This window comes from Callorhinus ursinus, unplaced genomic scaffold (assembly GCF_003265705.2).
Source record: "Callorhinus ursinus isolate GAN/ISIS: 27379988/994484 unplaced genomic scaffold, GSC_fseal_2.0 scaffold71, whole genome shotgun sequence".
In the NCBI taxonomy this organism is placed as follows: domain Eukaryota; kingdom Metazoa; phylum Chordata; class Mammalia; order Carnivora; family Otariidae; genus Callorhinus; species Callorhinus ursinus.
The window spans coordinates 3,556,941-3,571,735 of NW_027397133.1; the positions used below are offsets into that span (position 1 = coordinate 3,556,941).

Genomic DNA, 14,795 nt, shown 5'->3' on the forward strand with positions numbered 1-14,795 from the left:
TGCATAGTTTGGCTATTGTGGACATTGCTGCTATAAACATTGGGGTGCAGCCACTCTGGAAAACAGTATGGAGGTTCCTCAAAAAGTTGAAAATAGAGCTACCTTATGATCCAGCAATTGCACTACTGGCTATTTACCCCAAAGATACAAATGTAGTGACCCGAAGGGGCACCTGCACCCCAATGTTTATAGCAGCAATGTCCACAATAGCCAAACTATGCAAAGAGCCTAGATGTCCATCAGCAGATGAATGGATAAAGAAGATGTGGTACATATGTGTGTATACACACACACACACACACACACACACACACACACACACACACACACACACACACACACTGGAATATTATGCAAGCATCAAAAAAAAATGGAAATCTTGCCATTTGCAATGACATGGATGGAACCAGAGGGTATTATGCTAAGTGAAATAAGTCAGTCAGAGAAAGACAATTATCATATGATCTCACTGATATGAGGAATTTGATAAAGACGAGGATCATAGGGAAAAGGAGGGAAAAATGAAACAAGACGAAACCAGAGAGGGAGACAAACTGTAAGAGACTCTTAATCAAACAACTTAAGCAAACAAACTGAAGGTTGTTGGAGTGGGGGGGGGGGTTGCGGGGTAGGGGAGGTTGGGTGGTGGACATTGGGGTGGGTATGTGCTATAGTGAGCTCTGTGAATTGTGTAAGACTGATGAATCACAGACCTGTACCCCTGAAACAAATAATATATTATACGTTAATAAAAATAAAATAAAGCTTAACAGAAATTAAAAAAACAAAAAACAAAAAACTGGGATTTAAAACTATTTTGTGACCACAGTGAGGTGTAAAGATAGCATACTAGGTAATACAGGAGGACTGTGAGTGGACTCTAAAAGTTAAGTCCTCCAGGGGCACCTGGGTGGCTCAGTCGTTAAGCGTCTGCCTTCTACTCAGGTCATGATCCCAGGGTCCTGGGATCGAGCCCCTCATCGGGCTCCCTGCTCGAAACATGAAGCCTGTTTCTCCCTCACTCCCACTCCCCTTGCTTGTGTTCCCTCTCTTGCTGTGTCTCTCTGTGTCAAATAAATAAAATCTAAAACAAAAATAAAAGTGAGTCCTCCAACGAGATGAACTCTGGCCAGGACTGAATATTCCTACTTCCTACCATGCATCGGAGAGCTCAGATGAGCTTGGCCAATGTTCTCTTTTCACTCGGGAGTCACACTACTATAGAAGGGAGTCAAGTCAGGGGCTCCACTGCCCTGACAATTTTCCATGTGGAGGAAAACTGGGGGAAGAAAGTGTTCTAACCAGAAATATAAAGTCAGTCTGACCTCCGGCGGTGACCCCAGAGCAGCTGCAGAAGATCCATGCCCTCTTCCAACCTGATCACGGAACTAGAGCAGAAAGTGAAAAGCTGTGATCCTATCAGCACAGCAAGCACAGAGGTGCTCTCTGAGCCTGGGCTGGGCTCAAAGCATCTGCAAATCAATCCAAAAGCTGTTCTACCTACTCGCCATTTCTTAAACACGTTCCAATTTTAGGAAATATGAAACGAGGCTAAGTGAACTGGTCAGAAAGCTCGGGAAAAAAGACAGATGCAACCCAAAACCAATCTCCACCCGCAATGTTAGCAGAAGCCCTAAGAATATGGGGCTCTGGAGAGCTCCAACAGGGTCCTGGTGACTGCAGGAGCAGCAAATTTTGAGGAGAGAAGGCAGCGATCTTTTCCTTCTGGTCTGTGTCTAGAAGGAGCTGGCAATTTACTCACGAAGTATGAGGAGGAAACAAGGCAGTCATAGGTGCCTGCTGCGGGCAACCCCTGGAATGTCAGGCTGCCGGCAAACAAAGCTTCTCTCCCACCCCTATCCCCCGCCGCCCCAACTCCTGCCCACCCTCTTCTCAGGTCTAAGATTAAAATGCAGTTGGCCCGGAGATGGAATTATAAAGATGATGCCCCCAAGGTATATACAGTGTAAAATTAAAACAAAATACAAGCTTCAGAACGGTATGCACATGATCTTCTGTTTTTAAGCATTGCGGGGGGGGGTAATATTAGCAGAAAACATAATTCAACTACTACAGATTACTTCCAGAGATAGGGATTAAAGGACTGTCACTTTGTTATATATCTGTATTTATAATTTTTTACGGTGAGCAAGTTTATGACTCTTGTAATTAGAAAAAATAAGGTGATGGGATGGTTCAAGATGTCCCAATTCACAACACTCACGCTCCTGCCTCTCCAATGCAAGGTCTTGGCAAGTAGGTTTTTGGCACTGCTGCTGGCTGGGACCCTGGCTGTGAAGGGGTAGGGAGCAACTCAGGTCCTGAGGCACACAAGGAAAGGGGCTTCTTTCTGGATTTCATTCCCACCACGGTGGTCAGGAGTGTGAGTACTGCCTTTGAAAGTGATGATGCAATATTTTATTGCCAGGACAGGCAAAGTGCCCAGGTGTATAAGAAAGATACAAAAACTGACTTTTGACTCAACTGCTTAGGACAGACCTGGCAAACACGTTTCATCTGGAGTGTCCTCTCCAATCAGCTAGATGAACTGCCTGAATTACCACACGGAAACAAGTCATAGGACGATTTCTATCATGAGCAAGAGAGGGAGATGGGATGGGGAGGTCAGGTGGCAGCAGAGGCTCTCCTTAAGTGCAAGTTCAGTATAAGTTAGTCAGACCTGGGAAAACACCTAATCCATAATTCATTCACTCATTCACCACAGTCTCATCAGTTCTAGGCCTCTGCTCAGACAGAAGCCACATGAGGAGGTAGCCATGGGTGGTGTCAGAAGGGAGCTGAGGATGATGGAGAGGTACAGACAGCACACCACACAAGGGGACATTCTACAAGACAACTGTCTAGACTTTTCAAATAAGGTCATCATTCAAAACAAGACAAAAGGCAAAGAGAACTATTCTGGACTGAAAGGAACAAAGGAAGCAATAGCCAAATGTACTATGAACACTGCTTGGATCTTAGAACAAAATATCTAAATATCTTACTATCTGTAAGAGATAGTTTTAAGTCAACTGAGTAAATTTAAACATGGAACATATGTGAAATACTACGGAATTAATGCTATTATTCTTAAAAGTGATAATGTTATTGCAGTTATAGAGGAGAAACTCCTTAAGCTTAGGGGTAAATGCTGAGATTTTTAGGAGTGCAGCTTATTCTCAAATGGTTTAACAACAATAAAAATTAGGGGAACAAAGGGCAAATGTGGCAAAATGTTAACCCCCGGTGAATAGTGAGTGATCATCATACTACTCACAATTCAGAAGCTGGGGAGAAAAGTCATGGACATTTACATTTAACGGCAGAGTCTGACGGGCAGTCGCAACAAGAACCAAATGGACACGTGGTGAAGCTACAGTGACAACCAGCGCACACTGAGCCCTTGCCTGGGCCACATGCCACATTCAGCGCCTCAGTGCAAGTCCCCCGGAACCCTAGAGGCTGCCCCTGGAGGCACGTCCTGTCATCACCCCCAGTTTACAGATGAGCAAATGGCAGAACAATGATTCCAAACCTGGTCTAACTGCAGATCTGAAGCTCGATATCACTACTCCAAAATGCCTGTCCTAGCTGATCTGCTTCTTTAAGTATTAAGTACATCAGAAGAAAATGCTATATGAGCCCCCAAACAGGGGAATGGTTAAATGATCGGTGATCCAGCACTTTCCTGGAACATTATGCAGCAATTAAATGTCATATTCTTTTTTTTTTTTTTTTTTTTTTTAAAGATTTTTTTTATTTATTTGAGAAAGAGAGAGAGAAACAGCATGAGAGGGGAAAGGGTCAGAGGGAGAAGCAGGCTCCCGGCTGAGCCGGGAGCCCGATGCGGGACTCGATCCCAGGACCCCAGGATCATGACCTGAGCCGAATGCAGTTGCTCAACCAACTGAGCCACCCAGGCGCCCTAAATGTCATATTCTTTGAGGGAGATCCCCTCTGCATGCTAGATGGGTTGCTGCCCGATTCATGAATACTTAATAAAACCGGTTGCTCTTCAAATTAAAAAAAAATTTTTTTTTTTTTCATATTCTCATGAAGTAGTTAATGACAGGGAGCATGCTCACAAAGCAATGTCTGGTTTAAAAAGCAGTGATTCTTGGGGCGCCTGGGTGGCTTAGTCGTTAGGCATCTGCCTTTGGCTCGGGTCATGATCCCAGGGTCCTGGGATCGAGCCCCGCATCGGGCTTTCTGCTCTGCAGGAGGCCTGCTTCTCCGTCTCCCACTCCCCCTGCTCGTGTTCCCTCTCTCACTGTGTTTCTCTGTCAAATAAATAAATAAAATCTTAAAAAAAAAAAAAAAAGCAGTGATTCTCAAAAAATGGTCCTCCAACCCACCTCTTGGTTACTGAATTCTTTTCCTGCAGGAAAACAGGAGTAGGTAAGCTGGTAAACTCAGGGCTCTTTTGCCACATCTAAGTTATGCTAAAAATTTTTTGAGAACTATCATACTGCATATTCTGAATTATGTAAAAGTAAAAACCAACACACATATGCACAGAAACAAGGCTATAAGGAAATACAGCAGACCATTGTCAGTGGTATTCACTAAGTGGAAGATCAATGACTCTTTAAATTCTTTTTCACAGTTTTTGTCATTTGGTGAATTTCTACTGTAAACATGCCTACTAAATTTTATGAAGAGGAAAAAAATTCTTTTAGGGAAAAGAGCACACAATCCACCCCCCCACACACACACGCTAAATTCATAGATACCAGGTTTAATTTTTTTTCCCGAAATTCTACAAAAGTACAAACTAATGCCAACGAGGCAATGCATATAACCAAAATTTAAAAGGAGGGAGGGAGGGAGGGAGGGAGGGAGGAAGGGGAAGACAATGGAATTAAGGTATTCCAGGTTGAACACCACTCACTTAATCAACAGGTAATGTATATTGTGTGCCACACTCAGGAGACAAGAACAGAGAATCCTATTCTCAGCAAGTTGAAATGTGCCTGAGAACTAGCAGGGAGGTTACATTCAAAGGGCTACTGGGGCTGGGGAGTCTTGGAAGAACGAGGGAAGTTCCAGAGGCAAGGAGGGATGCGGGATACATTCCACACTACACGAAGAACACAGACAAAGCAGAGAAGTACCAAGAAATTCTGCTGGTGGGAATGCAAGCTGATGCAGCCACCTGAGAAAACAATATGGAGGTTCCACAAAAAGTTGAAAATAGAGCTACCCTATAACCCAGCAGTTGCACTATGGGTATTTACCCCAGAGATACAAATGTAGTGACCCGAAGGGGCACCTGCACCCCAATGTTGATAGCAGCAATGTCCACAATAGCCAAACTATGCAAAGAGCCCAGATGTCCATCGACAGAAGAATGGATAAAGAAGACATGGTATGTATCCACAATGGAATACTACTCAGCCATCAAAAAAATGAAATCTTGCCATTTGCAACGATATGGATGGAACTAAAGGGTATTATGCTAAGTGAAATAAGTCAGTCAGAGAAAGACAATTATCATATGATCTCACTCATATGTGGAATTTAAGAAACAAAACAGAATCATAGGGGAAGAGAGAAAAAAATAAAACAAGATGAAACCAGAGAGGGAGACAATCCATAAGAGACTCTTAATCATAGGAAACAAACTGAGGGTTGCTGCGGTGGAGGGGGGCTGGGGGGATGGGGTAACTGGATGACAGACATTAAGGAGGGCATGTGATGTAATGAGCACTGGGTACTACATAAGACTGCTGAATCCTGACCTCTACCTCTGAAACCAATAATACATTATATATATATTAATTAACTTAAATTTAAAAAATGGAAAAATAAAGCATTCAGCTTGTATTCTTATAAGACAATTTAAAAATTAATGCTTGTTGTAGTTAAAACAGAAAGTGGGGGAGAGAAAAGGAAGAATGAAGGGAGAGAGGGACAGAGGAAGGCGGGCAGGGGGGCAGGAAGGCAGGCAGACAAGCCTAACAGTACTGTGTATGGGAGGAGGCAAGACTGCGGCCCATGTCTGGTAGGCAAGGAGGCAGCAAAAAGAGCTTTTTGGAAGAGGAACTGTCATGTAATCAGGATGGACTGCGGAGGGTGATGATGGGGAAGCAGAAATGAAATGGAGGGGACAAAGCCAAGAGATGATGAAGCACAAGTGACAGACTTGGGAGCTGACTGGAGATGACCCTGAAGCGCCAAGCTCTGGGTGACAGGGCAGACAGTGGCACAGTCTCACAGAGCTTTAAGAAAAGCAGCAGCTTGGTAGTGGCTGGTGGTGAAGTCTTATATCCGAAAGGATTCATAAGCAGAAGGGCAAGGAGAAGCATAATTTTATCAGTGGAGAGCAAAAAGTGAATCACAGGCTAAGAGTGAAAGAAGCACGGTGGGTGGGGTAGGTCAAGACCACTGATATGCCCTGCTAGAGGGCATCTGGGTAACACCCCAGCACCTTGGGCTACCACAGGTGAGCCACTTGAGGAGACCATTCACACAAGGCTCCCCCTGAGAAGGGAAAGCTCTCCCTGACAAGAGAAAACCAACTAATAAATGCTGAAGGAATCAAGGAGTAAAACTACGGGCAAAGAGTAGCTTTGCAGTAGAGAAGCTTAGTACATACCACATCACCTTAACCAAGTGATCAAAGTGAACGCTGCCAGTGATGGGACAAACTGACATCATGTGCCACATGATGTGATGCATCGAGAAGGACACGGCATCACTTCCCTGCTGTTTCTGCCCCAGGTGCAAGTATGAACCTAACCGTGAGGAAAACACCCCAAAAACAAACAAAAAGCACCAAACTGAGGAGGAACCTATTACAAAATAACTTATCTGTATTATTCAAAATTATCAAGGCCTAGGGGCACCTGGGTGGCTCAGTCGGTTAAGCATCTGCCTTCGGCTCAGGTCATGATCTCAGGGTCCTGGGATCGAGCCCCGCATCGGGCTCGCTGCTCAGCCAGGAGCCTGCTTCTCCCTCTCCCTCTGCTGCTCCCCCTGCTTTCTCTCTGTCAAATAAATAAAAGCTTTAAACAACAACAACAACAACAACAACAACAAAAAACTATCAAGGCCATGAAACATGGATAGACTAAATTGTTCTAGATTAAAAGAGACTAGAGCCTTGACAAGTAAACCTATCATGTGGTCCAGGGTTAGCTCCTGGCCCAAAACAATTTTTGTGTTTTGCTATAAAGGACATTACTGGGACAACTGATGAAATGAAAATATCCACAGATTAGGTAGCTTAGTGCTGGGTCGGTGTTAATGTCCTAAGTGTGATAGCTGCTTGGTGATTATGTAAGAGAATGTTTTTAGAAAATACCCACGGAGGTAGTTAGAAGTAAAGGTGCATCAGATCTGCAAACTTTCAAACATTTCAGAAAAAAAGATACAAATATATACAGAAAGAATGGTATGGGGAAACTGGTAAAATACATTTAAGGAACCTGGGGATTTTTCTAACTTTCAATTTGTTTAAACTTATAATTTTTGTGCCTTTCCAATAAATCTAAAATAACTTCAAAACAAAAAGTTCAGGAAAAAGTGCCCTCCCCCTCCCTGAGATGACACAAACTGTTTCTGTGAAGTGCTAGGTCAACAAGTAGAGGCTTCGGTCACCTGAAGTCACCAAATCTTTGTGTAGATTTTCTCCTCGCCCAAGGGAGAGGAGCCAGAAAGAAATGGATATAAAACCAGTGTCAAAAAGATGGACACTGAGAAAAGCCTTTGGGAACAGAATGAACTAATAAACAAAGCTGCAGATCTGCTATGATTAGGCAAAGTGCTTACTGTGATTCAACCCCAGTATGCTGCAGAGAAAACCCTGGAAATAACTACAAAGTCTTTAGCAGGCTTCAACTTGAAACGTATTTTCCCTGATTTGGCACATCCTAAGTAAATATTAACACTGTCATGCAGCTTAATAGGATGCCTGGGAGGCTGTGCACACCACACAATACTTAGTATCATCACAGATAACACTGGAATCAGAAAGAACACAGAGGAAGGCTCTAATCCCTACCTTGGTTTCAAATTAGTTTAAGCCTATACTCTTGAGCCCAACTGTTAATGCTCAAGAACTGACATAACCATGTGCCTGCTATACCACCGTCTCCTCAAACTCATCAGCTCTGAAAGTGCCCAGGAGAAAACCAAGGGAAACAATGGCATGAAAACGGAAGTTCCAGAGGTTTCAAAAGAGAGGACGAAGAGACATGTTATGGGATCACACTAAATGAACGAAATAAATGTTTCCAACACAGGGAAAATTTTGTCACTTCAAGAACAACGTGGAAACTATTAAGACAGCGGGTCTTCATGATAACACCAAGTTGTCGGTGGAGTTGAAAGAGAGCTGCCTGACCAGAAGATATCCAAGGATCCTCGCTGGTTTTTGACCTCAGGAAAAAAATGCTGTCAATAATGAATCTCAGGCACCTGCTCAATGGCCAAGGGCTGTAACAGTCACAACCACTCCTTCGCTGTCTTAAGCCAAACTACACTAGCATTTGTGTCCAGTGTGGTGCTGCAGACGCAACGGTAATACGACCCTTCCCCGGCCCTTGAACAGCTGACGGACCCGCGGGGACTGCGACAGACAGGCTGCCGGCTCTGACAGGCAGCTGAGGGGGCATGGAGACGGCATCTAGCACCAGCCCCAGCTGCAGTCCTGAGAACAGGATGCTCCGCGCACTGAAAGGTCTAACGGATCCTGAGTGACAGCCTCAGAACTACATGCCGACGGAGGACCCGCAGGGCTGACCGCTGAGCAGACTGCTCAGCTCCTTCTCAGAAAGCCTCTCGCACTTCCGGAGAGAGGAGCCCTGCGCCCCGACAACTCCGGCCTCTGGGAACAGCCCGCAGACAGTGAAAGCCGTCCTCGGCTCTGCGTCGCGCTCTTACCTGTAGCTTCAATGTACTCAATACATCGCTCGATAAACACAGGGATGGGCTTCTCTGGGGTCACGACAGTTGTCAAGGGCACCCCAAAATAGTTACTCTCCCAGGTTGCCTTTGTGATGGATGGCCGGGGTTTGGGCTTTGGTTTCTGTTACAGGAAAGAGAAAAGAAAGCACAGAAACAAAGTGAGTATCAACACGCAGCTCAAACATCGGTAAGGCTTCCAGAAGGGAACTCACGGTGGTGTGGAAACTGCTGGAAAGACTCCAAACAGGATAGAGACCCACTTGCTCATCTCACTAATTTCGTATTTTCTAGCCTCCAAATATCACACAAGATGCCAGCAAGTTGACATACAGTCACACCTCAAGTGTGAGACTGCATTATCCAAACAAAGGTGTTTATAAAAAGCAGGCCGTGTTTAGTTAGTAACAATGAGATGACTATCCACATCCTTTATCAGGGGTGCCCTGGAGTAAACAGGAAGTTTTCCAAACATCCCATATGGATAATGAATGTTATATACTCAAAGATGGCTAAAATCTTTAAAAAGATAAAAGATGGAATTGAGAATGAGTAATTTCCTCTTTCCAGAAAAGAAAGAGAGCACACATTCTGCAGGGCTGAAAGCTCCAAGGGAGAATTTCCTTTTCTAGACTGGCCTGGGGTTAATTCTCAGTGGCTCTGGAATTAGGAAAGGGTAAAAGCAAGTTATCAAACAGGACTAAGAAGAGAATACTTGTCTCTTTTCCGGCAGTCCCTTTCATCGGGAACACGAGCAGCAGCAGTTAACAACTACTTGAGGGCTCACTAGGTACCAAGCAAGTCCCACATACTATTTTTTTTTTAAATCTCATGACATTCCGGGACGCCTGGGTGGCTCAGTTGGTTAAGCAACTGCCTTCGGCTCAGGTCATGATCCTGGAGTCCCGGGATCGAGTCCCGCATCGGACTCCCTGCTCAGCGGCGAGTCTGCTTCTCCCTCTGACCCTCTTCCCTCTCGTGCTATTTCTCATTCTCTCTCTCAAATAAATAAAAAAATCTTAAAAAAAAATAAAAAAATAAATCTCATGACATTCCACTTTACCGAGGAAAAATGTCCCACGCACCTAAATGACACAACTAGTCAGTGACATGGCTAGGATTCAAACCCATGAGGGTCTGTCTCCAAAGCTCATGCTCATAAACACTATTGAGATACTCTGCTCCAAAATTATTCAATCCTTTTATTTTGAAGTTCACATGAGGAAAAAATACTCCAAACAAATGGTAAATTTCCTAAAAGCCACAGAAATACACCTGAAAATTTGGCCTTTTGGTAAAATATCTACTAAGGAGGAGGGTAACCAAAGAGGATCAAGGTAAATGGACTCAGGTGCAGCTCCAGCAATTCCATTTCATTTCCAAGTTAATGAGACCAAATCAGAAGGGCAGGTTTATTACAAATGTATACAACCTATATACTTAAAAGTATTTAGGGATAGGGCTCCTGGGTGGCTCAGTCAGTTGGGCATCCGACTCTGGACTTCGGCTTGGGTTGTGATCTTGGGGTTGTGGAATCGAGATCCACGGCAGGATTTGTGCTCAGAGGGGAGTCGGCTTCCCCTCTCCCACTGCCCCTCCCCTGCTCGTGCATGTGCGCGCTCTCCCTCAAATAAATAAAATTTTTAGAAAGTATTTAGGGGATCTTTGTATAAAATCCACTAAAGGGGACCACTAACTAGCTTCTAGGTCAGGGTCAACCATTCCCCCTTCCTTATCCTGCCCATCCTCATTCCTTTTGGTACCTCTATTTATATGGGAACAAATCACTTCCTGTTTAGTCTGAGATTCTTTGAGGACTTCCTGTACAAACAAGTGGCAAAAAAAAAAAAGAAAGAAAGAAAGAAAGGAACAGCTGAGAATAAAATGTACATGAAAGAAGGAACAAGCCCATCTGGGCTGGGGGCTGACATCACCTGTAACGACCACCCAAAGGCAAATCTGTATAGAGCCTACTAACTGATTCAGTCAGGAAGACTCTAATGCAATGTGAACGGATCTTGGGGTCCAAGAGAACCAGGCCCTCCACAAAGCTTACCCCTGTCCCTGTCCCGCTCCTCATAAAATCAGCCACATAGCCTCCCAGGGTGCAGGGAGTGACTGCCGCTATCTCTAGGCTCTGACCTAGACTTTTCACTAAAGAAGTAAAAAAAAGCACATTAATGATTTATGATATATCTTTACATGAGATAATTTAACCAATCTAGACTCTCTCCCAGGCATCTTCTACTTATAGGAAGTACAACATAAAGAATTTAAGGGTTGAAATCTTTTTTTTTTTTAAAGATTTTTTTATTTATTTTTTAACAGAGAGAGAGAGACAGTGAGAGAGGGAACACAAGCAGGGGAGTGGGAGAAGGAGAAGCAGGCTCCCTGCGGAGCAGGGAGCCTGATGTGGGCCTCGATCCCAGCACCCTGGGATCATGACCTGAGCTGAAGGCAGACGCTTAACGACTGAGCCACCCAAGCGCCCAAGGGTTGAAATCTTAACAGACGTGGGTTTGAATCCTGACAGACAAGTCCTGTGACTCTGGGTAAGTGACTTAGCATCTCAGGGACAGCACCTCCTCACAAGGGTTCTGAGGGTGAAATGTGCAGGACCTGGCTGAGCGCCTAGCATACAGTAGCCACCCAATAACTCGAGGAAAGAGAGGGGGGAGTGCTTCTGTTGTCACACATTGCTGCAACTGGATAACCATGAGTCAAGCTATGCTCTCCCTTAACAATGCCATATAGTTTAGGGCGCCTGGGTGGCTCGGTTAAGCGACTGCCTTCAGCTCAGGTCATGAGCCTGGAGTCCCAGGATCAAGTCCCGCGTCGGGCTCCCTGCTCAGCGGGGAGTCTGCTTCTCCCTCTGACCCTCTCCCTCTTGTGCCCTCTCTCTCTCATTCTCTCTCTCTCTCAAATAAATAAATAAAATCTTTAAAAAAAAAAGCCATACAGTTTAAATTATTAGCTCCAGAATCTGAATACACAAGGAAACCCATCTGGATTTCAGTGACATTCTTTTTAAAAATCTCAATCCTGCAGAATTTGCTTGTCAAAACTAACACAACAACAGCACTGTTCTTCAGTAAAACTGATGCTCTCAAATAAACTGTTAAGAAATTAAAAAATGGAACGTTAAGAAAAGCTGCAAGGAGACAGTTTTTCCAATCACCATAAACCTTCTAACCATAGTTCTAGTAAACACATAATAAATTTTAATCTTATACTTCCTCTACCTTCTCAATACTAAAACAAGATAATGAGGTGTGTTCTAACAATCTAAATTAGCTAGAAAATTTACTCTCCACCAACTGAGTACTCAGTGTACTATGTGTTTACACACCCCTCTTGCTTATGTTCTCTAGATGTATTATTTCATTCCAGATTCAAAACAGATCTGTGCATGTGGGTTTTAAAAACCCCATTTTACAGATGAAGAGGCTGAGTCCTAAAAAAATTCAGTTACTTGCCCAAGTCAGTTCTGACTCCAAAACCTGTGCTCCTAACCACTGTGATTCACTGCCTTCCTCTGAAAGTTCCCGGGGAAGGCAGAATAAATAAATGGATGATGGAATAAATGATTAAGAGTACACTGACAATCTGGAGAATTTCTAAGGTAATAAAGACCCACTCACATAAAATACCAAGGATCTGTAGCTGGAAAAGGAAAGAACAGAGAACTATGTCAGTTATTTCAAATAGCTAAAGCACTATCTCATTGAAAGAGATCATTTTCTATAGTTCCAAAGGATTATGTTGGGAGAGATAAGAGGAGAACATAGGCAATTTTGGCCAATATAAAGAGAAGTTTAAAAAACAAAATCCCCAGCTGTTTAAAAAGGAAGGGACTGCTCTGTAAATACTCAAAGCAGAGACTGCAAACTACCTGTCATACCCATTGTCAAGGAGATTCTGCCATTTGATGGAAGGCTAAATTGGACAACTGCCTTTATCCCTCTCACCCCAAAGAATCAAAGATCTAGTTCAGTGCTTCAACTTATAAAATGCGGGAATGGAGAGTAAGCTGTGGCAATAGCACCAACTACCCTTGCTAAATGACATGGATTCTCTCTCTCAGATTTAAACTGTGGTTTACGGAATGTCAAAACACCTCCGGAGAAGTAACTGAAGGCTCTGTAGGGTGTCACAAAATTAGGATGGGACTTCTTGTACAACCGTTTCTAAACCTTTGTAGTAAGCAAATCAGACTCTGTGGTGCACGCCAAGAGGTGGGCCAGATTGCTGATATAACAAGCAACACATCAGGCACCTGAAGGGTTACTGGGCACATGTCAGATGGAAACGCCACTCTTGTGAGTGGCCTGCCAGCTGTCTCAGTCCCCGGTCAGACATGGGTTGCTCATTATGGGGTCCCTGGGGCACTCAGAGCAGCAGGCCCTTGGAGAGGAGAAAGTAATACCATCCCAACATCAATCTTCTTTTGAGGGCACTCACATAGCAGGCTGAATTGAAAAAGGCATCTAGCCAGAGGAAACCAAACCCTGAGAATAATCTACACATCTGTGGCTCTAAGTATAGAGTCTTACCGGGTCAAAAAATGGAAAACGGTGATTAATTAGGAGTGGCCATGTGCAGGACACTGCTAGGTGCTCTGCACAATTATCTGAAACCTCACAACCACCTTCTGGGCAAGGGTTATTAGCACCATTTTATAGGTGAGAAAACAGGCTCAGAGAGATTCACACCCAGCACAGAGAGCCAGGATCCAGGGGCTAGTGATCTCAACACCAAAGCTCCTCTTTGGCCTACGTGAACTCTATGATGAAATGCCATGACAAAAACAAAGGACTGGGTCAGTTTGAGCCACCTTCATCTTGTCCTTCTGATAGATACATTTTTTGAATGAGTAACATAGGCCATTGTTCTTTACTTCAAGTTCCTTAAAAACATGCCTGATTCTTAGTCTTGATAATACCCAGGTGGCAAAGGAAACAAAGAAATGAATCAATAGTTTACACCAGTGTGGTACTGCAAAGAAACAGTGACTGGAACTTGCCGCTGGCCCTTTGGCTTTTGAAACAAGGAAAGAGCATCACAGGAAACTCCCAACTTTGGCAGACTAGGAAAACATCTGTCACCTGCCTGTGGGGTGGTAAGCCCACTCCACGGCCCCTCCAAGTCCAGAGGGGCAAGAAAAAGGTTAGAATGCCAATCAAAGAATGAGACGCAGCCCAGGGTAAGGCCCCTTCTATCAGGCTACAAGATGCCTGGGTTCCAGGGCCTGACATGCAGTAGGCACTCAATAAATTTCCTGAACAAAGAGTTTCCAATAATGCACAGGGCCAATATTTCTTTATATTTTTCCAAGTTGAGCTGAGATGAGGACTATCTCTGTACGTACAGAAGCTTTTTCTTCTCCTAACATAGTGCTACTCTCCCGAAGATGTGAGGTGAGGCTCAGAAGGTCTTATTCATACTGACAGTACATCCCAGACTCCCTTTTAAGAAACAGCTGAGGCGATCAATTCCCTACATCACTGTGTGGCCACTGAATAAAGGATAGTCATTTATGTACACATACAACCATGTTCCTACTGGACTCAGTTCCTAGAGAGCAAGGATCTTAGCATTTTTCTTTTTTAATGAATTATGCCCAAGGTCACATAGCAAACTAGCAGAAGAGCTAATACTGAGACCAAAGTCATCTCTCACCCTCAACGAACTTACAATCTAAGTGGTCAAAGAAGAGACACATCCCTAGCAAACAAAGCTGATCTAGATATCAGATGAATAACAACTGAGCCACAAAGAAAAAGTCTCCCACAGCTCCAATGGAGAGGTCAGCCATTCTTTCTAGATAAAGAACATTCTTATCTTCTGTGGGAACAGCAGGTAGTTATTTAGTGACCCTAAGCTGACAA

At 44.0% G+C, this 14,795-nt stretch overlaps 1 protein-coding gene across 2 annotated transcripts in view; it reads right to left on the reverse strand.

Annotated features, from left to right (window-relative positions):
- The window catches only part of ARHGAP35 (Rho GTPase activating protein 35), a 125,119-nt gene that overhangs the window by 54,854 nt on the left and 55,470 nt on the right, over window positions 1-14,795 (reverse strand). For both annotated transcript variants that reach the window (XM_025849604.2, XM_073886526.1), the window contains exon 3: window positions 8,887-9,031. In XM_025849604.2, coding sequence (XP_025705389.1) covers window positions 8,887-9,031 — 145 coding nt within the window. The remainder of the gene's footprint in view (window positions 1-8,886; window positions 9,032-14,795) is intronic.